The sequence below is a fragment of the Talpa occidentalis genome, unplaced genomic scaffold (assembly GCF_014898055.3).
Source record: "Talpa occidentalis isolate TD23 unplaced genomic scaffold, MPIMG_talOcc4v2.1 talOcc4.3, whole genome shotgun sequence".
Classification (NCBI taxonomy): Eukaryota; Metazoa; Chordata; class Mammalia; order Eulipotyphla; family Talpidae; genus Talpa; species Talpa occidentalis.
In genome coordinates this window covers 130,756,068-130,780,764 of record NW_023603184.1, presented here as the reverse complement: position 1 = coordinate 130,780,764, position 24,697 = coordinate 130,756,068, and the positions used below count along the sequence as shown (strand labels likewise).

At 37.9% G+C, this 24,697-nt stretch overlaps 1 protein-coding gene across 1 annotated transcript in view; it reads left to right on the top strand.

Annotated features, from left to right (window-relative positions):
* The window catches only part of LOC119256166 (glutathione S-transferase LANCL1), a 31,903-nt gene extending 9,374 nt beyond the window's left edge, over positions 1–22,529 (top strand). The window contains exons 4-10 of the mRNA XM_037523973.2: positions 11,320–11,527; positions 15,593–15,728; positions 16,273–16,419; positions 18,700–18,882; positions 20,586–20,762; positions 21,194–21,266; positions 22,093–22,529. Of these exons, the coding sequence (XP_037379870.1) occupies positions 11,320–11,527; positions 15,593–15,728; positions 16,273–16,419; positions 18,700–18,882; positions 20,586–20,762; positions 21,194–21,266; positions 22,093–22,169 (1,001 nt within the window). The 3' untranslated portion in view covers positions 22,170–22,529. The remainder of the gene's footprint in view (positions 1–11,319; positions 11,528–15,592; positions 15,729–16,272; positions 16,420–18,699; positions 18,883–20,585; positions 20,763–21,193; positions 21,267–22,092) is intronic.
* Positions 22,530–24,697: the final 2,168 nt, after the last annotated feature.

The following is a 24,697-nucleotide window of genomic DNA, read 5'->3' as shown; positions in this document are numbered from 1 at the left end:
TTTGCTCTTTTCCTCCCACACTTGTCCGGTTGTTTCTGATCCTTTTCTGTGGGTCCCTGCTGGAAGGTGCTTTAGACTTGTGGCAGCTTTCCGGCCTTGCTATGGGCCAATCCCATTTGGGTGGACTTTTACCCACGAGGGGATGGGAAACTTCAGGTGTTAGATTTGGTAACTTTATCTTTTGTCTTGTCTGTATTGTTCATTAATTGTATTAAAGTTCCTTTCCATTAAAGGTCTAATGTTTTGTCTTGATGCAGCGGATGGCAGAAGCTATTTAGAGCAGGCAGGTTTGGGGGTTCTGGGGTGCTCCTCTCCCTGCCCTCTAACAGTAATATGAACCCTGGAAAGACTTACAGTCATTTGTAGCTAGAAAAGTGAAATTTCCAGCGTTGTTCTATAGAGAGGTTATTCCCCCTTCCTAGTCCTGAGTCATTGTATTCAGAATGATTGAGAATAGAAAATGAACTGGGCCAATGCAGAAGTTCATAATTGCTTGTATTTTAAAAAGCTTGTTGAGAATCTTCTTGAGCGAAATATCACCCATATCTAAAATATGTTGATCATTTTTGCAGTTGCTACTAAGTGATATTTGAAATGAATAGCCTCTGTTCTTTTCACCACAGTTCTGTACAAAATTTAGTACTTTGAAGTGTAATGCATCATGATATTGATGTATGACATATGCCCGCAATAAGTATTGAACTGATCATTTTTGAACCTTAATCCTTTCCTGATAGATTTGTAGGACTTTCTGTGTTTCCAGCTTGGGAAGCAAGAGAAACATTTTGTTACTTTGGCTGCCCCATCAGGAACTATTAAGTATGCTGTGCACACAGCCACAGACAGTGTGGAAAAAAACAGCAAGCATGGAGGCCCCCATAAATTCAGTCTGAAAGCCAGCTACTAAATGGTCCTAAAGATCTGTGGGGGCTCAGCAGATAGCATGGCATGACCTGCCACTAGGCTCTTCTTGAGTTTCATTCCGGGTAGATTATAGGTTCTAAGGGTGAGAAAATTTTTAAGTGGCTAGTAAAATGGAAAGCAGGGAAATTGGAGAGGAATTGTTATTGTAAAGGATTAAATAAGCAGACGAAGTGTGCCTGCGTTAGAAATAAGCATTTAGCAGGAAAGATTGCTTTCCTTGCAGATAGCATAGTAGAAAAGTTAAGTAAACCCAAGGGGTGGCTGATCTCACTGGTGTCTTTAAGAGAGAATGAAAGAGCTAGTCCTCACTTAATTTCATTTTTTCCCACTTTTAACTATGGTGATTCCTGAGGGAAATAATGATCAGCTCACACTTTAAAAAAATACACACAGGACTCTGGGGACTGTAGTTCTGAAAGACATGACCCTATCTCTATAACCAACTCACAGAGTTAATGAGGCTAAGATTGCATGCATTTCCTCTTTTCAAGCATTAGATAACACTTTAAATAAGAGGATATGCAGCATAATCCCTAGAGTAATATTAACTTGCGCTCTCAATGCAAGTCATCATAGTGTTTCAAGATGCTGTTCCTCTCATCTGCCAATGTATAGCCTTTGAGCTACAGCTTTGCATGTGGGTCTTATTTCTGCTGATACCAGACTTATTTAAAGGAATCACTCTGACCAGGTATCTTTTCTTTGCAATTTGATCTCCTTATATGTAATTTTCATCAGCCATCATTTCATTGTCTAATTTGAGCCCTAACTAAGTGTCCTTCACCTTCATGAGAAGCTCCTGTGCTTCCCAGCTGGAGTTGTTAGGATATGCAAAAAGGATCAGGATGCGGATCTACACTGGGTTTATTCACACCCTTCAGAGTGACCGCTAGATGGAGGAATCACCGAGTGTCACCTGCTGCAGTCTTATTAACTGCGCTTTATGTGGCATTGGTGTCATTGTACTGTTATCTTAATCAATAATACACAGGCTTGAAACAGCTGTAGGGTTCATTTGTCACTAGTGTGCTCGGATAATGCACTGATTGCAGGGTGAGTGTGTTTGTAGGTAGATCAGAAGGAAAAGAAAGAAGACATATGTAAGCAATTTGACTTTCTTAAGTAACACCAAGGAGTCTGGGGCTTTGTCATTTTCATTCCAGTGTCTTTAGCACAATGCCAGGTGCAAAGTTGATGCTTAATAAATAACTGTTGAATGAATGAAGAGGACCTGGCCATCACTCCTAACTACACTTAGGCAAACTAGAAACAATAACTTAAAACTAGGAAATGCGTAAGGCATGGGAATTCAGCTCGTTTCATATCTCTTAGGATGAAAAAGTGTCAGTCACATGTTTTCCCTTTCAACCTCTGACCAAGTTAGGAAGTTAACCCAGAAATTAGATAGGATTCACAAAAATCTGCTTTATAGAGTTGACCCATGAACAGTGCAGAGTTCATGGGTTCAAGCAGTCAAAATCTGACTTTAACAGTTGGCTCTCAGTATCTGATAGTTCCACATCTGCAGATTCAACCAGCCCCTTATTATGGGCCTCCTTAGTGGCGGAGGGTTTAAGCACTATCAAGCTACTGCCAGTCACTACAGCACAAGTTTAATCTCCAGCTCGCCAGGGAGCAACCCACATGGCGCAGCAGACCTCTTCTGTCTTCACCTGCGCCTCCCTTCAGCAGTGTATTTCAATGGATCTGCCTGTTCTGCTCCCCACTCTGCCTCTGATGAATCCTCTTACCCTCCCACCTCTGGCTTACACCCCAGTTCTTGTATGCATAAATAAATAAATCTTTCAACCAGCCCCTTATGTCAGTTGATTCAGCCACTCATGATTGGTCAAATTCATGACTGTGGAACCCTCAGACAGAAAAAGCCATGCATATTTTAATGGATCCCCAAATTCCAAACTATCATTTGTTCAAGGCTCAGCTATACTTAGTAAAGCTAGATAAAGAACTTAAGGTGGGCCACCTCCTCTCATCCTGATTTGAGCTTAACCTCCCTATTGTCAAACAGCATGTGAACAGGCCAACATGTGGGTGACTGCATGAGAAACTGGAGTGTGGAGAAAGAGAATCTGAGGCAAGAGAAGACTCTTAGAAAGCTCAGGAAAGGCCAGATGCCATACTTGTCGAGAATTCTTTTCCACACTCCTCATTCAGAGGAGCACGAGAGGGAGGACATAGACAAGAAATGGGAAGAGAGAATGTTTTTCTCTGTCCCTTTAGATCAGGAAGACATAAGACAAAATGACTCGCTGATCGATATTCACAATCTAATGAGCTTGAGCATATACTTAGCAGCTAATGTGTGCTAGGAATTGTTACAATCAGCCTGATTCATAGAAATAAATGGAGTAGCTACTGTCATTTCCATTATACAGATGAAATGCTCAGGAACAGAGGGGTTTAGTAAATGGGTAAGATTTCATAGCTAGTAAATGGCAGAGTCAGACTTCATTTTCAGCAGTGAAACAGAGCCCATGCTCTTAACAGCTACTCTGCTCAAGGATTTGTCACCTGTTGTGGAAGTCTCAGTAAAAAACTAGGAGTGCTTCCTATTGACAGTTGAAGAAATAGTGCACTGCTGGGCACTCAGGGAAGGGGGTGAAAATATGAAATCTCTTGTTCTATTGGTAGTCAGCTCTGAAAAGAACAAAGAGGAAAAGAAGACATCTTCAGAGTGCTTATTTGCCACCTTTATTTTGCTTAGGACAATATTTTTAAATTAAGGGTGTAGAATCATTGCTTTCCTCCCCAGGTAAATTGTATTAAAATTACTAGAGCATTTGACAGGATGAGTTCCCTTGTATGTGAAATATAGAGAAACAAAACAAAGTGCCAGGTAGAACTAAACCAATAACAAACCCTAGAAAACTGACTGCGGATCAAGGCTACAAGAATTGGAGAGAAGGTACAATGGACTATGGTGGAGGATGATAAGTGCCTTGGTGGTGGGTATGCTGTGGGGACATGCATCTGAGGAGGTGTGATCCTGTGCCCCTAAATCACATGTTGTAAACCAGTATTAGCTCAATAAAAAATAAAAGTACTGCAGTATTTGAAAAGCCTGTAGCTCATGATGCTTAGCTTTATTCTGATGACTGTTCAGATTTGCTAGTCAGTGCCTGGATTATGGACAAACTTTGTGGAGAGCACTACCCACAATAACTACTATAACTATGAATGGAAATCCTGCCCTAAAGACAACAAATTTTGTTGAAGAAATGGAAATGCACACAAATACCTACGAAATGTAGAAATGGTTGTAAAACAACAGGAAGTACCAGCCTGATTTCGAAAGACAAGTTTTACTTTGAGATTTATCAGAGAAAGCTTATGCTTCCTCTATTTTTATAAATCTAAAAGGAAAGGTAATAATTGATGAGCTTTTAAAGTTTCAGCAGGGCCTCCCCAGTGGTGCAGCAGGTTGAGTGCAGCGCTGTGAAGCTGTCCACAGCCTCTGCAGCATGGGTTCGAATCCCAGCTGGCCAGGGAGATTCCCACATGGCACAGCAGACCTCTCCTGCCTTGCCCGCTGCTACCCTCAGCAGTGTCTTCGTCCATCTGCCTGTTCTGCTCCCCACTCTATCTCTGGTGAATCCTCTCACCCTCCCACACCTGTGACCTGTACCCCAGCTCTTATATAAATAAAAAAATAAATCTTTAAGAAAAAAGTTTCAACTAGGGAAGTGTTTATTTGAAATAGATTCAACAGCACACCACCATTCCTTTAGAGTTCCTGTCTTCATAGCACTCAGAACTATTGAGACTGATTCTTGGGTGTTGCCTGAGTACTTCTTGTGACTCTAGCAGTTCTTATGCTCTGAACATTATTTATCCAAGCAAAGAAAGGCGTCTTTAAGCCCCTAGCCTACATGGAAATATCTTGCAGTGCTGAAGTACTACAGCAGAGGGTTTTACATCACTGTAGAATCATTGTATATAAAATAAAATAAGTAATAAGGAGTAATTTCTAAAATGAAGAATTACAGAGGAGTGTTTTGAAAGGTTCATACATCTGTAGAGATTTTTATCATCTTCATATACATTTGAGACACATCAAAGTCTTGATTGATCAAGATGAATAGGAACTAATGATCCCTCGGAAATTCAAAGACTTAGTATTAATTACTTCTCAACAGCTGGCAATATTTATAGTACTACTACTGGGGATAAGTAGCTGAGTAAGGAAATTGCAGATTTAGAAGTGTCCCTAAACAATTTACCCTCCCTTTCCAGAGTAGTAGCTACAGAGGGAAACAATAGAAAAATCTAGTTCAGAGCTTCTATACTGAAAACCAAGATAGATTCCTGTTAGACCAAAGTTTTATTTGGGCCTCTAGGTGTATTTTTTGTCTTTCAAGTAAATTAGTCAACATTTCACAACCAGGAGATTGCAAGGATGACTTGTGAGGCAGTGCCGACTTTCTGAACTTAATACAGAACAACATCTGTTCCTGCCATTCAAAGCAGTGATATTCTTAGAATTTCTGCAGTGATGCAAGTGTTACTTTGCTGTGTATTATGGCAACCACCAGCCACAATGACTATTGAGCATTTGAAATATGAATGTGACTGAGAAGCTGAATTTTTAAATTATTTTAATTTTAATTAAGTTTTTTTTTTTTTTTTTTATAGAGGCATGCTTTATTTATTTAATTTATTTATTTATTTTGTTTGTTTGTTTATACATGCACTGGGTACAGTCAGAAGCGCGGGAGGGTGAGAGAATTCACCAGATCCAGAGCAGGGAGCAGAGCAGGCAGAAGGACCGAAGTACACTGCTGAGGGGAGCAGCGGGCGGCAGGAGAGGTCTGCGCGCCATGTGGAACCCTCCTCCGGTGGCCTGGGAGCAGCCGGGGATCGAACCGGCTCCGCGGAGGCTGCGGGCAGCTTCGCAACCCAGCGCTCAACCGCTGCGCCACCGGGGAGGCCCAATTTTAATTAAGTTTTTATAGACACGGTTAGAGGCTGCTGTACTGAAAACTGTAGTCTTGAGCAACCAAACAGACTTCTAGAGTTGTAAAATTAAGCTTGTGTATGTCTGGGTTTCTTCTGGCCTCTCAGAAAAGGAGAGAAAAGTCAATTCCTCCCCCCCTTTTCTTTTTTTAATTAAAAACAATTGTCAGTTTATTGGATTGATTAATCTCCTTAGCCCAGTTGCTCCTGAAATGCATAAGGGAATCACTGACTATTTTGTTAACATATTCCCCACATGTGGAGAACAGTTGTCCAACTCCTCTTCCCCAAATTCCAGACCCACATAGCCAACTGCTACTTGTCCTCTCCACTTGGGCTTCTAATGAACACCTCATTCCTGACCAATCCAAGATTGGGCTCCTTCTATGCCTCCTCCCGCCATGCTCCATGTTAGACACATCTAGTGCCCGCCCATGTCTGGTATTCTTCTCCTCAGCTCCTGGAAATATTAGACCTCTCAAATTCATGGTGGCTAGGTGAGTTTACCTATGATGATCCAGGGACCAAGGGTGGAAGTGATAGTAGCACTTCCAAGGCAAAGTGTGTCATTCTTGGTATGATACTCTTACTGTCTATGTAAATCTAACATGGTAGTAATATTCAGATCAAAAAAAAACATTAGTTTTATAGCTTTCATGATAGTAATCATAGAGTATGCCAAATAAGAAATTGGAGAAAAATTAACTTAAATTTTATATCAATGAAAATTCAGGTTTGTACAAAGTAGGAAAGGATTTAAAAAAATAATTCTAAAATCTAAAGCAGTTTGAGTCAGACTTATATTTAATTGCAATCACAATTTTAACCTCATTCAATTCTTGTCTGAGAGAAAAGATGAAATAATAAAAGAAACCTCCATTCTATTTTTTTGCTTTGCTAACAGTATTGAAGAAAAATTTATTTGCTATTTAAACCCAAGAATACTCTTTAGTATATTCTGTGATGAAAAGAAAATGTTAAAACAATTAAACTCCATATATCATCCTGTGTTAAACCTTGTGACCAGTTTTGATGGTTATTATCTTAGAAACCATTGTCCTTTCTCATATTAACTGTTCTTTAGAGAAGAGAATCATATTTGAAGATAAATTTATAAGTGAATACAACTGTAATCTTTCCTCCCAGATCTGGCCATCTCCTGGAAATGTTGCCCTCTCTAGATGGCACCATTATTATCAAGCTGTTGAAGCTAGACATCTGGGAATTATCTTGATATAACTTTCTCAGCCATTCTCTACCAGGTTCTGTTGACTTTTACCCTCCAGGGAGATGTCTTTCCAGTGGAGTCTGGCTTCATCTGTACAGCAGACAACCTTGTCTCCTGTATTCCTGAAACATCCCTGTAAACATCCTACACCCATAGTTCCACAAAACAGTGCAATTATAGTGAACTTTTTAAAGCTCTAATCTAATTATGGTCTTCCCATGTTTAAAATGATGTTTTTCAAGTAAAATTCAAAATCCTGAACTGATTTATGAGACCCTATGTGAGCCAGCTTCTTCTCCAGCTTTGAAGATCTTTTTACCAGCCAAATGCTAAAATAACAGTGTTTTAACAAGACATAATTTCTCTTGTATAAGTAGACAATACAGAAACTGCTGTGGTAGTTTCAGAGTCCTCTAGAATCTACGCTTCTTTGCTCTTGTTGCTTTACCAACCTCATCACAGATGAATGTTGCGGCTCACCCCATATCTGCATTCCAGCTAGAAGGAAAGTGGAAAGGGAAATAAATGGCAAGTGCCTTCTCTTTGAGTACATTTTGCAACATTGCCCCTGACTGTGTCCCATTCTTCAGAACTTAGTCACATGACCTTACCCAGCTGCAAAGGAGACTTCTGGGAAGTCACGTGCCTAACAAATGCAGTGCATTGTTGTTGGGAAAAGGAGATACATTTGGAGCGCCACCTAGTGGTCTATCACAAAGCTAAATCTTCATCATCCAGGGTACAATGTAAGTCAAAAATGTCTGATGCAGAAAACCAACACATAGCACATAAGCATATTGCTGGAAATGTTACAGGGTAACCCTGCTCTAAAACAGGTTGCCTGACAACAAATGTTGGCGAGGATGTGGAGAAAAAGGAACTCTTCTGCACTGTTGGTGGGAGTGCAAACTGGTCCAACCACTATGGAGAGCTGTGTGGAGATTTCTGGACCTACTAAACATAGAGCTTCCATATGATCCAGCAATTCCACTCCTAGGTATTTACCCAAAGGACACAGAAACATCCATTCCAAAGAGCACCTGCACTCCTATGTTTATAGCAGCACTGTTTACAATAGCTAAGCTTTGGAAACAACCCAAATGCCCAAAAATAGATGACTGGATCAAGAAGATGTGGTACATATATACCATGGAATATTACTCAGCATTCAAAAAAGATAAACACATGCAATTTGCAGCAACATGGATGGCACTGGAAGGGATCATGCTCAGCGAAATAAGCCAAAAAGAAAAAGAAAAATACCGGATGGTCTCACTCATAGCAGGAATCTAGAAAACTTAAATAAGGGACCAGGAAAATGAATATAAGAAAGTGAAAATCAAAATCAACAAAAAACTATGAACCAGAGACACTTGTTGGGGGGTGGGGGGCGGGAGGGGAAGGATTGGGGTCAGAATGGGGCGTTTGCAATTGTATGGGGGAATATAAAAATAAAATTTAAAAAATAAATAAAAAAAAAAAAATAAAAAAAAATAAAACAGGTTGCCTGACTGTGGGTCCTCACCCGCATGCTTAAAAGGGACTTATGCTGCAGGCACACACAAAAGATTAACCAAAGGTTTATTTACGAGGAAAGGGGAATGAGGAAATGTACAACTCAGGGAGAAACGAGGAAGATAAATTCTTAAATGTGTCCTACCTGTTCCACCGACCTGGAATCCCAAATGACCCACTGAGACCAAACCTGCCTGGCCAAGAGCCCCGGCCCCACTAAGATGGCTGTTTTTATTTACAAACAGAGAAAATGGCTACTAAACTCTGCCCTTAGGTCCACGCAACTTCCATTTGGGGATCCTGGGATTTGTAGTTCCCAGTGTCTTTATGGCATGGGGGTGGCAAATGCTAAAGAAAATAGCTAAAATTCTTGAAAGTAATTGCCTCTGGGACACATGGATAGAGTGAAGCAGGGCAGTGATGTTTTGCATTGTATACCTTGAAATGCTGTTTGACTTTTTTCATAAGAACATATTTTGATAAAAATTGCATTTGAAAGTTTTCTAAAGCATAAATAGATGAGGATTACATGTGAGAACTGGATGAGTTTTCCCTGCAAAGCCCTTGAGGTTGTCTATTTATTTCCCACTTTGACAGTCATCTCTGAGTCTTTGGTATTTCTGCAAAGGTGATCTTATATGCATGAATATTGTCAAAGGTTGGAAGACCATAAGATCAGGTTCAAGATATTTGACCAAACCTAATTGCCCTGTTTTATCCTCTTATTAAATTAGGGCACCTGGCGTTTAAAATATTGATGAGACATTAAATGTCTTTGACTTAGGTATTTTGTCTTATTTTCCTGACATAGATGGATTTATAATAAGCTTGTCCAGGAAAATTTTCTTAATTGGCAGCAGCACTCCTTTTCATTATGGGAGTTTCATGACAGGGAAGGTAGACACCTCAAACCACAAGCCATGGAAGGTTGGTTAATAAAAATATGCAGACACCTCTTAGCCCCTGAATGAGGAGAGAAATAGAACCTGAGATTGTGGAAGCCCAGAAGCTGTGTGGCTCTGCTGATCAAGAAGAAACAAAATAATTCATCTGAATGAAATATCAGGAGACCTCTCTGTTTTCATGAGAAATGTATCAAGCCTTAACAATTGCAAACCTTAATGGGTTTTGTTTGTTAAAATATTTAGCAAAGAAGAGTTGTTGATAATGAGAGACAAAGGTCTGAAAAGGAAAACAATCATTGGACTTGTTTTTAATCTCATTTCATTTTCTCAGCTCTCAGTCATGTCATTATCTGGCTTTGGTGCTTATATAACTTAATTAGGGGTGTTCAGACAGCGATGGGAATAGGAGAGCAAAATGAAAGGATAACAATTTAAATAGATTGACTTCAGATGCCAGTATGGATGGAAATGAAGCCTATTAAAGACCTAATTCTAGAAGCAGCTCTTGACATTGATCATTTGTGAAAAGAAGGTTTTTTTTTTCCTTACCCACATACGTGGTTTTGTACACTTATGTCTACAAACCTTAAGCATTGGTACATTTGATCATCAGCTTGTGGAATTACTAACAGCGCGCTACTTTGAAAGAGCAGACAAGATTATTAAGTTTGGCAGGAAATGAAAATTTAGTCTTAATATACATGTGAAATTGAATTGTCTATAGCACAAAACTTTAGAGATTACCCATGCAAAATGAAAAAAACTATCTAAATTTAAAATTGTCCTCACTACAGTGAAAAGTAATTTTGCAGTCTGCATTTTTACTGCATTGAAATCCATGAAGAGATTGGCTCTATTAATTTAGATTTAAACAGAATCTGTATCTTCTAAAAATGGTAAATGAGATGGAAAATGTACTTCAAGGGGAGAAATGAGTCTCTGGAAATGCGGTAGGCAGGCAGGCTCCCTCCTCCACATCTTTGAGTATGCCCTGAGACCAGTCAGGGCTTCAGAGGGAAGGCTCCATCTACTGTGACAGGCATTTAGAATAGGACATGCAGACAACGCCTCAATTACATATTGCAGCCTTCAAGAATAGGACAAGAAGCAAATCAAGTAAGGCCCCAAGCAAAAAATCACTGGCAGTGTTTATAGTCTAGTTCCCAAAATGGCCTGGCAGTTGACAGAAGAAAAAAACAAACAGGAATTTAATGTATTTTTCAAGTCTCAGCCAACACAATTGTCTTCTTATAATCCCTGCCTGGAACAATACTGTGGCAGGGGTTTTTGTTACTCTCCCGGCCTCTTCCCACAAAAAATAATCTTCTGTATAGAGAGAAATTGGGAGTATTTTTTTTTAATTCCCTAATCTTTGATTTCCTTTAGATCACAAAGACTGATAAACATTTTTGTCTGTTATTAAATAAATTATTATTTGTTAAATAGAGGGCTATTTATTTGGAACCATAGTTTGATGACCTATCATTTAACCACTGAGAAGAATACATAATAGAATAGCCATTGTGCAGCAAGAATTAATAATAAGCTAGGATTTTACATTCTTAAAGTTCTTATTAGAATTATTATGAAGAGGAATGTAAAAACAATGGTTCTTAGAACCCCTTAGTAATAGAAGTGAGTCTAGAACTAATGTTTTCCAAGCTTCCAGGCACTTTTCATATTTGCTATAGCTTATCAAAAATCAACACTGCAGAGTGGGCAACACATCAGATAATATTGTTAGCTTTCTTCATTTCCTCTTTGCTTTTTCAGGCATTGCTGTGCTTTACTTACATCTCTATGATGTGTTCGGGGATCCTGCCTACCTACAGAAGGCGCATGGCTATGTAAAGCAAAGTCTGAACTACTTGTCCAAGCGTTCCATCACCTTCCTTTGTGGGGATGCAGGCCCCCTGGCAGTGTCTGCTGTGGTATATCACAAAATGAACAATGAGAGGCAGGCAGAAGATTGCATCACCCGGTAAGCAAGTGTCTTTTTGAGAATTATTTAGATATTATTATGCATTAATTCTGTATATATTAGCAAAAGAACATTTGAGTGAATTTACTTTTCTCACAGCAATACAACTGACTACTCTGTCATGTGATCAGTTATTATTCCAGAGTGTAGCTAAGGAACAGCCATAATAATCCCTTTTTAATTGCAAAATATGATGACACTGACAAGTTCCAGATCAAGCATCAGTTGAATAATATAAATGAGGTCAAAGCCTAATTATGTGAGTGCTGACCCAAGGTGCTCTCCAGGACCAGTAATTTGAAGAAATGCTGTTCACTTCCTGCTGTGGTCTGGGAGGGGCTTCCTAAGGCAGCACAAACATTCAAAACTGTTTCTTAGGGGCAAGTGACATAGAAATCCAAAGGGGTGTGGCAGAGGACTGTGGGCACTTTGGTGGTAGGAAAACTATGGTGACCACATCTACGGGGAGAAATCCTATATTGTGAATAAACAAGGATGTTTAAAAAAATAAAAGAAAGCCAAATCTTTATTTTTCATATAAATCAAGGCAACCCACTAGAAGCTTGTGAGTGATAAAGAATTACTGTACTTACATATGAGTCAACTATAACCATTGCCTTACGAGCATTTATTGAACACTTTCAGAAATCTCCTAAGACATCTGACAGCCACACAGCTCTCCATGCCATGTTAATACACCGAGAGTTGCAGTTCCAATAAGGGTGTTTTGTTTTGTTTTATTGTTAATAAACTTTACTTTTTAGAGCAGTTTTTAGTTCACAAAATAATTAAAAGGAAGTCACATAAATTTCCCCCGTACCCCTGCCCCACAAATGCATAGCCTCCTGCATTGTCAATTCTCTCCAACCAGAAAGGTTCACTTGTTACAATCAAGGAACCTGTCATCACCCAAGGTCCACACTGTACATTAGGGTTCACTCTTGGTGTTGTACATTCTGTGAGTTTGGGAAATGTATGTTGACATGTATACATTATTATAGCATTGTACAGAGTAGTTCACTACCCTAAATATCCTCCCTGCTCTTCCTATTAATCTTTCTTCCCTCCTCCCTAGCCTCTGGTAACCACTGATCTTTTTACTATCTCCATAGTTTGCCTTTTGCAGGTCATTTAGTTATAATTATACAAAATGTAGTTTTTTCAGATTGGCATCTGTGACTTAAGTATATATTTGTTTAAGATTCCCCCATGTCTTTTTATGGCTTGATAGTTCATTTCTCTTTAGTGCTAGTAATATTTCATTGTCTGGATGTATCACAGTATATTTATCTAGTCACCTATTGAAGGACACCTTCATTGTTCCCAAGTTTTGGCAGTTATTTTACCATTATAAAATAACTGTTAACATTGAAAAGGTAACATTCATTTACAGCACTGTAGAGGGTCGTGTGTATTAGTTTCTCACCTCAGCAATTATATATATACCACACCATGCTTAGCACCAGTCTGGGTACCATCCACCCATCATCCTCTCCAGCCCCAACTTTCCCCGCTGGTAACCACCATTCTGTAATCAGAGTTGAAGGATAAGGATTTGTTTTTGTTTGTTTATTTTGTCTTTATATTCCATAAATATCAATAAGTGAAAGAATAAGGTATTTGTCTTTGTCCTTCTGACTTACTTCACTTAGCATAATCCCCACAGTCCATCTTTGTTGTCCCAAATGGCAGACGTTCATCTTTTTTTTAATGGCTGAGTATTATTCCATTGTGTGTGTATATGTGTATACAGATTGATGATAGATGTATTATTCCATTGTGTGTATGTGTATATATATAGAGAGAGAGACATAATAGATAATATACCTATATGTATATGTGTACACACATAGCATATCTTCTTTATCCAGTCATCCCTCATCAGGCAATTGGGTTGTTTCCATATGTTAGTTATTGCATACGGTGCTGCGAGGAGCATAAGTTACAGATGTCTTTTTAAATTAGTATTTCCATATACGTAGTGGGATTACTGAATCATGTACTAGTTCATCAGCAAGCTTTTGGCCTAAAATTCTAATAACTTTAACTTTTTACCACTCAAAATTTTACTATAAAGAATTTCAAAAATATAGAATAGTTGATAGAATGGTGAATCCCTTTAGAACTGTCACATAGATTCTACCATTAAAATTTTCTTTAGGGCCTCCCTGTGGTCTAGGGGTTAAATCTCAGTGCTCTAACTGCCATGGCCTGAGTTCAGTCCCAGACAGGGAGCTAACCCATATAGCGCAGCAGACCTCTCCTATCTTGTCCGCTGCTCCCCTCAGCAGCGTATTTCAGTCAGTCTGCCTGTTCTGTTCCCCACTCTGTCTCTGGTGAATCCCCTCCCCGGCCCCCTCAGCTCTGGCCTGCACCCTGGTTCTAAAAAAAAAAAAAGGATAGAGGAATGGATAGATGAATGTGATAAAATTTAAAAAAAAAAAAATTTAAAAGGTTTATTTATGCATAGAAGTGGGGTGCATTTTTTTTGAGCAAATTGCACACTAGAGTTCAATATCTGTTCACAGTTTTCTCTTTACATGTAAACTTTACACACAGTAAGCTGCCAAGTTTTAAATGCTTGTTGAATTTTGACAAATGCATATGCCATGGTAATCCAGACCCCTAGCAAGACCTAGAATATTTTTTCAAATATTTTTTCTGACCCAGCCTCTCTCTTTTTCTAGTATTCCAGTTACACCTATGTTGGGTCTTTTGATAAGTGTTCTACCCGTTTCTAAGACTGGTTTGTTTTTGGTTTTTTTTTCAGTCTTTTTGTTTGTTTCTGTCCTTAAGATTGAATAGTATTGATCTGTTTTCAGATACGCTGTCTTTCCTCTGTTACATTCATTCTGCTGTTAAGCCCATCCAGCAACGTAGTTTAAACTTTACATTTTTCACTTCTAGAATTTACACTTGGTGCTGTTTTATTTAATTATTTATATTTTGTTAAACTACACATAACACAATTTACCATATTAGCCATTTTTAAGTGTATAGTCTGGTGGTATTAAATACATTCTTAATGTTTTGTAATCACCATCACCATCCATCTCTATAGCTCTTTTTTGAACCCTGAAACTCTGTACCCATTGAACAATGACCCTCCATTTCCCAAGCATCCAGACGCTGTCAATCACCAGATATTTTCCATTTCTCTGATTTTTGACTACTCTAATTATCTCATATATGTGGAATTATACAAAATCAGTTTTTTTCTGACTGCCTTGTATCATTTAGCATAATATCCTAAGGTTAATGCATGTTATAGAACAGCTAGACTTTTAAAGATATGATTATTTGTATTGAAAAAAGGGATTATCCATACTCCTGTTGTTTAAGCATTTATAAGCAAAATCTCCTCCCCTAATCATTTTCATGTACAGTGATATTTTCTTAACAGTATCATGGGCAACTGTAACAACAGGGGGTTCAGTGTAACATGAGTTTGGCCAAAGAGTATGTTGTTCTACTAGCCTGTGTTTCATTAAATTATTCCCTGAATTGACATATTCTTTTGTTTCCTTTTTTATGTATACTTATGCTACATATATCAGAGGTTAGAATTTATATAGTACAACTTAAAAACAAAACATTTTACTAATATATTTGGAGGAAAAATGTATGACATCCTGTAAGCATTTCATTTTATAAAAATAATGTTGAATTCATCCATTCTTAGATTGAATGCTACAAAAGCCAGCTGTTCTTGGATTCTCAGACCCCAACTGCTAAAATACTAGCAGTTTTAGGGCTTGTCTCCCTGAGGAACTCGAAGACTCAGCCATACACTTGTATGAGGTCCTTCGATTTTCTTGACTTTTCATTCTCTGAGTTTAGTTGATCTTTGAACCCTGACTACCATTGTGATCTAGTCCTGTCCACCGAATATAGACTCATATGGAATAATTTATAAGCTATAAATATATTTCAACATTTGTATAATTATATTAAAATGTATTTTATAAAGTATATAATAATTTAACATATATTTGTACATATACATTTTTAAATGTTTTAAGTGTATAACACTACCTGATCCTGTTCATGCGTTTTTATTCCTAGACTGATGCACCTAAAAAAGATTGATCCCCATGCTCCAAATGAAATGCTGTATGGACGGATGGGCTACATCTATGCTCTGCTATATGTGAATAAGAACTTTGGGGAGGAAAAGATCCCTCAACACCATATTCAGGAGGTACTTTTTGAAGTCTTTTTAGAATCCCACTTATTATGTGCCTAAACTGTTGGTTTGTTTCTCTAATTAGTATATCCCAAGTAGAAGGAAGGTGTATCTTGACCTCTGAGGATCAGGCAGAGAACCAGTAACTTCAAAATGAGTGCTGTTGGAAACTCAGTAAGTAGGAAGTGACTCAGTGTAAGAAAGGCAGCCTGCTCCATTTGAGAGTCGAGAGGCCCTTTCAGAGATATTGCAAGTCAGATTTCATTTCCCAGATACAGATGTCTTCTTTTGTGCCTAAAGAAGTTTATGCTTTCCTTTGACAGGTGAATTTTTGTAGGTGCTAGTGAGGTGTTCAAGATCTCCCATTACCTTTCCCCTTTTAGGCAACACACAGGCGTGCCTCTTCCTGAGTACAGAATTAAATCATGCCCTTCTATGGCTAAGATGGTATCTCATTCACTACGTTCCCCAGTACCTCTTCACAAAAAGTTCCTTATCTTCATTAGGAGGGTCTGTGTTCTAATTCCCTCATTATTTTTTGCCAATTTTCTCCCTGTAGATTTGTGAAACTGTCTTAACTTCTGGAGAAAATCTAGCTAGAAAAAGAAACTTCACATCAAAGACTCCACTGATGTATGAGTGGTATCAAGAATACTATGTAGGTGCTGCTCATGGCCTAGCAGGAATTTATTACTTCTTGATGCAGGTAAGAAGGGATGATGGTGAGACTATAAAATGTACTTCCTGACTATGCAATCTTGGGTGAGAGAACAGGTGCTTCAGCTCTATTTCTTTGTTTTTGTTTTGTTGACCACTGCATCATGATCCTTATACCTGGCCTAGAGAAACAAGAATAATATTTGTCAAGGTGCATTTTAAAGTGTATAAATATAAAAGCACTGTGTTTTTTAGATAATGTTTGATTGCCTACAGTGTGCTGCTTGTGCAAACTGAAGTGTTGTGACCTGTACTGCCCCATGAAGTGCCTTCTGCTCTCCTCTTCAAGCACATGTCTTGAATAAAGAATATTATTCCACCTTATAAGGCACAACCCACTGAAACAAATTCCAAAAGTAAGAACAAAATCAATAGAAAACAAATGAGCATATGTAGCCTAAGGCTTACTTAGAGAATAAAGCTAAAGAGCCTTTTCAATGGATTTTGTGTAACTTAACTGAAAAATAGTTGAATATGCTATGCCCAACAGTTCTTAGGAACTAATACTACTGGGGAACATCAGCCAAAGTCGAATAGACTAAGGACAAATAGAATTTACTGCAGCAAGCATAACCTGGAAGAGAGGTCAGAAGAGGACTTCTCAGGAGAGGATCATTTCCAGAGGCTTATTTAGCTCCCTTTAAGGAGAAAGAGGCACTTGTGAATAAAAATAAGAATTCATGGTAAAATCAAATTGATTTTTAATGGCAGCAAAGATGCCCCCCCCCCCTTACCTTCCCAAAGTGCAGTGTGGCATAAAGAAAAGCGTTTTATTAATATGTTCAATATGAGTGCTTGGATATACGTGCGACTAGCTGGTTGAGTAGCTGGCTATAATAATGCAAAATCAATGTCAGACCTTTCCTCTCTCTATAACTAAACAGTGACAACACAGCTGAAATCCTCAAGGTTATTACTGCTTTTGAATACAGAGTCGCACTCTGAGTTTTACTGACAGTAAGAGACCAAGTGTGGTATTTATTCTTCACTTCTCAATGAAGAGTTTTATCGTTAGAGGTTTTCAAAAGTGAAACACATTTCCTTATTGTATGTCTATAGCTAGATATAAATACAGATTCTTAAGTGTTTTTCAGAAAGGAGAATTCTTCTTTTTCAAAGTCTCAAGGTGAGTTAGAATCATAGATGTTAGTGACTGGACAGCCTTTTTACCTTCCTTTGAGCAGGTCATAAGAAAGTGTCTTTTCTGCCTCCTTTTATTAACACAATAAGAAATCTGAAAACCCAAGTGTTAAGTTTTTCATTTGTAGATTATTGTATATTTAAAACGATTTAATTTTTAAAACTAAAAGTCTTTCCAGTAAGTATCTAGTTATCAACGTAAAACAAAACATTATCTATATAGGCCACATTAGATAATTCCTGCAGATTTGAGAATTCTCTCATTATACCCTAACATTGTAAACTGAACTTGAATAATATTCTTTGGGTACAGTGGAATCTGTGTTTCTCCTAGAGAACTTAGTTCACATTCTGAACTAAGTATCAGAAACTAGGTATCTGAACTAAGTATCTGAAAGGCTTATTGGTCATTATTGACTAGTTCCCTGACACCACCACTTCCTGCCTGTGCTCCACAACTCTGCCCACCCATCGCTCCCATGTGTCCACCTGTACCTGGCAAAAACAACACTTTGAATTTATTGTTTAAGATCTGAGCAGTGCATTGAATTAAGAGTAGGTACAAAATGAAAAACTAGTAATTGAATAAAATATGGAGCATATGTCTATGTGTCCTGTAAATATATAAATTGTTGTATCAAAACAGTCCTGCATAAGTGTGCATCCCAAGGTATCTGCAGAAAGGCTTGACCTACAGTCACACTGCAGATTAAGATCTAGATTCCAGTTCACTTACCTCATGAGCATCCTCATCTGTTGGAAGTTTTACCTACCACTTCTCTAAAGTAATAACGTTTGCTTGGTTTGTAGAATACATTTCTTTGTATCCTTTAAAGTATGCGTAAGGTATTAAAACTTTAGAAATTCTCTTATACTCACATTCTTAAGCATTGTATATAGATAATAATAAATATTGAAAAATAATACATACCTAAAGCCCCAAGCATTAATTAATAGCCTCATTTTAGTTTGTTCAGTATGTGAAAATATTGGATGGAATCCAAAACCTCTTAGTAACTTCAAGTTCCTTTTGGTCATATTTTCTTTCTGGCTTATGGTTCATATCATGTCTTAGGAAGGTATGTTTGCTTCAGAAGTACTAAAGAAGTACTACCTTTCTCATTTTTAGCCCAGTCTTCATGTAAGCTCTATGAAGTTACATAGTTTGGTCAAGCCCAGTATAGACTATGTTTGCCAGCTGAAGTTTCCTTCTGGAAATTATCCTCCTTGTGTGGATGATACTCGAGATCTGCTAGTCCACTGGTGCCACGGTTCCCCTGGGGTAATCTACATGCTCATCCAGGCCTATAAGGTACTGTGAATTTTCTCATTTCAGAAATACTTTGGAAAACAACATAAAATTGTATAATTTAAAATTAGCTTTATGTATAGCCCTTAAATGAGTAATAGATAAGTCACTTCTTGGACCTAAGATCACTTTGCCAAATGGATTATAATTCATTTCTCATAGTATCCACCGTGTACCATAGAAGACCCTATTCCTTAGACCAGGAGACTGCTTCACCAATAGGCAGAATAAAGAGCAAAGCATTAGTGGTAGAGCCAAGATAAGCATTCCAGAAGCTCAATTCAAAATAGAATCTTCCTTTTACATTGCTGTATCTGCTATAGAAGAGTTGGCAGTTTCTCAAAAAATTAAACACAGAGGTAACCTAAGATCCAGCAGTTTCACATCTAGTTATATACCCAAAGGAATGAAAAACTATTAAAACAGATACTCATATACCAGTGTTCCCTAGCAGCATACCCAGAATGTGGAAATCGTCCAGTGTCCAACCACAAATGACTAGATAAACAAATGGGGTATGTGTATATAATGGAATATTACTTTGCTATAAAAAAGGAATGGATTTCTCATCCATTCTACAGCTTGCTTGAACCTTCAAAATATTATGCTAAGTGAAATAAGCCACAGACAAAGGACAACTACTGTATGATTCCACTTGTATGACATGAAAGTTAATGTGACATTTCTAGAATAGGCAAACCTCTAGAGATAGAAAGTAGAACAGAAATTACCAAGGGACTGACACAAGAGGGAGGGAGGCAAAGGCTGGAGAATTACCATTTCAGGGGCGCAGAATTTCTGTTTGGAATGATTTTGGCAATAACGGTGGTAATTATACAACATTGTGGATATAATTAATGCCACAGAACTGTACACTTAAAATGGTACCTTTCATGTGATGTATATTTTCCATAACAAAAATGCAAATATCTCTTATAAAAAACATTGACTAGCAAAGCCATAATCAAGAAAAAAAATGTTTTTATGAGGGAAAGAAACAAATATACCAAGATATCTTTGCCTGTTGGTGCCATATCTACAAATTACAAATATACAAACAACAAATAGGTGCTCGCATCTCACAGTCTAAATAAGCGATTAGTATGTCACATTTTACATTTCAGAAACTTGGATATAAAGGAAGAACAACTTTTAAATCTGCCTTTTCTACTTTTAAGAGTACTTAATTTGCAATGAGCTTTCAAATATGTCTACTCAGAATATTTCTCAAGTCTTTGATAAACATGTAGGAAATGGCAAAACACTGTAAAGGTATCTGTATTTTTTGACATAGTCGTTCATAATAAATTTGCATGTTAATAAGTTTCTTCTTTATCTTGTAAAGAAACTTCCTAATAGTGAAGGAAACATTTATACCAAAGAAGGTAACACATGCTCTTTGGAAAATGGCTAACGATAATAAGTTCCAAGTAAAATACAGCACACAGACACATAAAACTTGAACCGAGCAAGCAAGGTCATGCCCAGTTACTTAAAAACAAAAAGAGCAAAACCAGTGAGTTTTTCTAATTTGGCCCCATTATATACAACACATTTCTCTGGCTCTAAATCTCTTAGTCTTTTCTTGCCTAACCACCTCCCACCTCCATTCTCCATCTCCCATCCTTACTTACCAAGAAGAAATGTTGACCAACGTTTCTTTTACATTATATCCCTTATAATAAAACAGTGTCCCCTGACTGCAGGTGTTCAAAGAAGAACAGTATCTCAATGACGCCTATCAGTCTGCTGATGTGATCTGGCAGTACGGTTTGCTGAGGAAGGGGTATGGACTGTGCCACGGCGCTGCGGGGAATGCCTACGCCTTTCTGGCACTGTACAACCTCACACGTGATATGAAGTACCTGTACAGGGCCTGTAAGGTAGGGTCAGACCCACCAAGAAGAAAGCACTGCCTCCCAGAAGATTGTGGAAAAGGCTCTAATTAATGTGATTTCATTCATTTAGTTTTTAAACCATGAGTCTATAAAACAAGCACAGTTATTTAAAAAAGATCTTCCAAAGCCATTCAGCTGAATTAACTTTCTTTTAAAAGGATATAATGCTACTCAGCAGCATTTATGGGAGGTACAGGGAAATGTAGAGAGCTTTCTTCCTTCTGTGATAACCTTAGAGATGCACAGCTCATAATGCTCATTAAATCCTTTCCTACTTCTTACTCTCTTTCAGACCACACATATCTCTGCATTAACTCATTTTTTTTAATCAGAGTAATTCTTAGGGATAATGTCTATCAACTTCTGTGGGTCTTGGAAGAAATCATTATTGTAAGTGAACTTGATCTAACTTTCAGTTTGCTGAGTGGTGCCTCGATTATGGAGAACATGGATGCAGAACACCAGATACCCCTTTCTCCCTCTTTGAAGGTATTTTTTTTTTAAGATTTATTTTTATTTATTTATGCATACAAGAACTGGGTACATGTAGGCCCGAGGTGCAGGAGTAGAGAGGATTCACCAGAGACAGATTGGGGAGCAGAACAGTCAGATCTACTGAAACACACTGCTGAGGGGAGCAGTGGGTGAGACAGGAGAGGTCTCCTGTGCCATGTGGGTTTAGCTCCCTGGCCAGGGATCCAACTCTTGCCTCAGTGGCCAGCAATAGCTTGATAGTGCTGAGACTAACCCCTGCGCCACATGGGACGTCCCTGAAGGTATTTTTCATACATTACTTATTTGTTTTGTAATATCAGTATCTTCTTTCTGCTTGGTAATTCATGTATTTGAATTTGAGTTTTGTTAATATTAAAAATCAATTCACACAGTGACCACAAACTGGTACTCGTAGTCTAGTGGTGACTACCATTTGTCAAGACAGGCACCTCCTGGGCATTTTGCAGATGTGATCATAAGTCATCTCAGCAAAAGCAAACAGTTACTATCCTCATATCCCCAATGCAGAGACTGAGGCTCAGGTAGTGAGTGGCCTGTGGCCATGGTGAAGGAGCACACTCACATATGGTAAAAGGCAGGGCTGTGCCTTCAACTTGGCTGACTCCACTCTTTCTCCTCGCTGCCACCTGGAGAAAGAACTGACCACCTCTCTAATGATCTCCTTTAACGTTGAGCTGCAACATATATACAGGCAGATGCCCACTTACTTAAATCACGGCCATTAATGTCATCATGTTGATGCTAAAATAAAGCAGGCTCACTCGGTATAATGATGTTTGCTTCTTTTCTCTTCCTTTAGGAATGGCTGGAACAATATATTTCCTGGCTGACCTCCTAGTACCCACAAAAGCCAAGTTCCCTGCATTTGAACTCTGAAAGGAAAGGCTACCCCCTGCATCTCATTGCATGACCCTTTCTGTGTATCAAACCTGGACTAATGCTGTCCTTGCTTTTTAAAAAACCAGAGGCAAACTGTGTACTTGATTTTTTTTCAGAATTCATCTTTAGTTCAGTTCCTTCAACATTTACCTTTACTTTAAATATCCAAGGAAATCTCTTATCTTAACATTGGCTTCTTCCTATAGAAAGGGTTGGTGATATGTACAGAATTTGGAGGGCATATGTAGATTTAGATAAAAAAGTACTTTAGAACTTGGAGGAAATATTTTTCTTATTTAAGTTTATGAATATAATTGTCTTAATATTGCTCTTCAAATGTTCAGAAAAAAACTAAATGTAGGCAAAGAAAGATAGATGTGTGATTATAATTAGATATTGCCCTCCATCTCTTCTTCTAGCATATTCCTCTAACAGGACAGTTTCATGACTGCTTTTCACTAAGTGGTTGATTATGAAAGGGGACAAAAATATCACTACTCTATATATGTCCAGTATAAAAATTCCACGAGTTGCAAACTGGACTTGGGACCTGAATATCATTTTCAGAATTTACAATGCTTATTTAAACTAAAGATAATATGCGCTTTCGAATATGCTTCTTTTTGTTAGTAAGCATCCAAGTTCTATAGGCCATCATTTTTATCAAAAACTCCTAAAATGTAGTGGTCATGCTTTAAAAATTAGTTCAAGATAAGCTAACAACAGTTTATTGTTTTCTCTAAAATAAGTTTGTATATTTTGGAACTATTTAATTTTGTTTATTCTTTGGATTTAGTATGATCAAGAAGTTTTCTGTGTATGAATATATTATGACCTAGGATTTGAGTGAACCCTGTCTACTGAACTTCTAAACTTTTGCTTGTGTTCTACTTATTTTGCAAAGACTGTGGTTTAGTGCTGGCCATTTGTTAAAAGCCATAAGATATTTTCCTTCCGTTCAACCAATGTAGCCATTGGTTTTTTTGTAAAATAGTATAGTACTTCTATTTAAAGGGGGGAGGGGTGCTATATAACCAATAACTTGAATAAAAACAAAGCTTTTAATAGAAATGCTATTTAAGAGGTATTATCCAGTGATATTGCTTGGAACAAATAGATCCAGTCTCTTTGCATACCCCAAGCTTAATACTCATCACTTTTTGAGCCCACCGGATTAGCATTTATATGGTAAATGAAGAATCCTTGATGCTTCACATTCTGGGCAAATCCCCACTTACCAATTCCCACTCCTCCTCCTTCCATTACTGCCTTTTTCACTTTTGTTTCATCACTTCTGTATGTTTCTGATTAATTTTAAAACATTTCACTAGTTTAAAAAAAAAAAAACAGGGTCTAAAAATTTTAAAAGTGCCTGTTCCATGGCTCTCTCCATCACAGAAACATGTTTTTATTGAAACTTTGAACCAAATCCCACAGAGTGTATACTGGGTCCTGGGTATGATATCCTATTATTTTCCATTTAAAACCAAAATAGCTAATGTTTGTGGAAATTGTGTGAACCTTTAAAGGCTACTGACAATATAGGATCTCAACATCCCACTGCTCAATCCCCAGCATTAGCTTACTTTTCTGTGACTTGCACTAGTCAGGGACAACCCTGTGCCTTTCAGATTTTAGAAGTGCTGCTGGTAAGCTGTGCTTTTCTTGTGAAGGTTTCAGAACAGCAACGCTGGCACTGACAGACAGTAAAGCTAATTTGCCTTTGGGTGGGTATCCAACTTGAAAGGATGAAGCTCATTTGGTTAAGTTAAATGTCTTACTATACTATACCTGCACTTATAGCTACTAACCAAGAGAAAAGAACAAACACACTTTCTCTTAGCCAGAAGAGACTTGATTATAGTGTTTCTCCAAAGACCTTGATTGATTTAACCCCGGGAGGACTTCAAGGCAGAGAGAACATTTGAGTAAGTTTATGGTTCCTATATGGATTGCACTTCAGCCACTGTGAGCCATTAGCAAATGTAGCATTGCAAACACAAGTCAGATTTCATTTCTTCTTCAGCTTTTGAAGACTTACCAAACTGGCAGGATTTTTATATTTATGCCATTATTTTTATGCTTAAGAGCTAAGAAAGTTTGATAGGACTTGAAACTCAGGCAAAGACTATAAAACTAAGACTAATACCCTAGCACCATGGTAGAAATTGAAAGTTACAAAAGCTCTCTTAATATTAAAATAAAAAGGTATCCTTTCAGTTCTATTTCTGTTGCATCATTTTCCCCTCAGATATTTTTCTTATTGGTAAAAACCTTGCCAAAATGTGCTTCCCAGAAAACTCAATAGCATCTCTTATCTCCACATGAAGACTCACTAGTACAACCTTAAAAGCTTGTCAAGCAGTATTCAGTTTACCTGTCATGTGGTTCTGTTTCTGTAATGATGGGAAATTGCAGTGATTAACTTTGCAGCACATAAAAAATGTTAACATCAGAACCATTTCCATGATGCCATTGGGTTTGGTCTCATCTGAGTTGTCAGTGTTTAATCCTTACAGTCATTT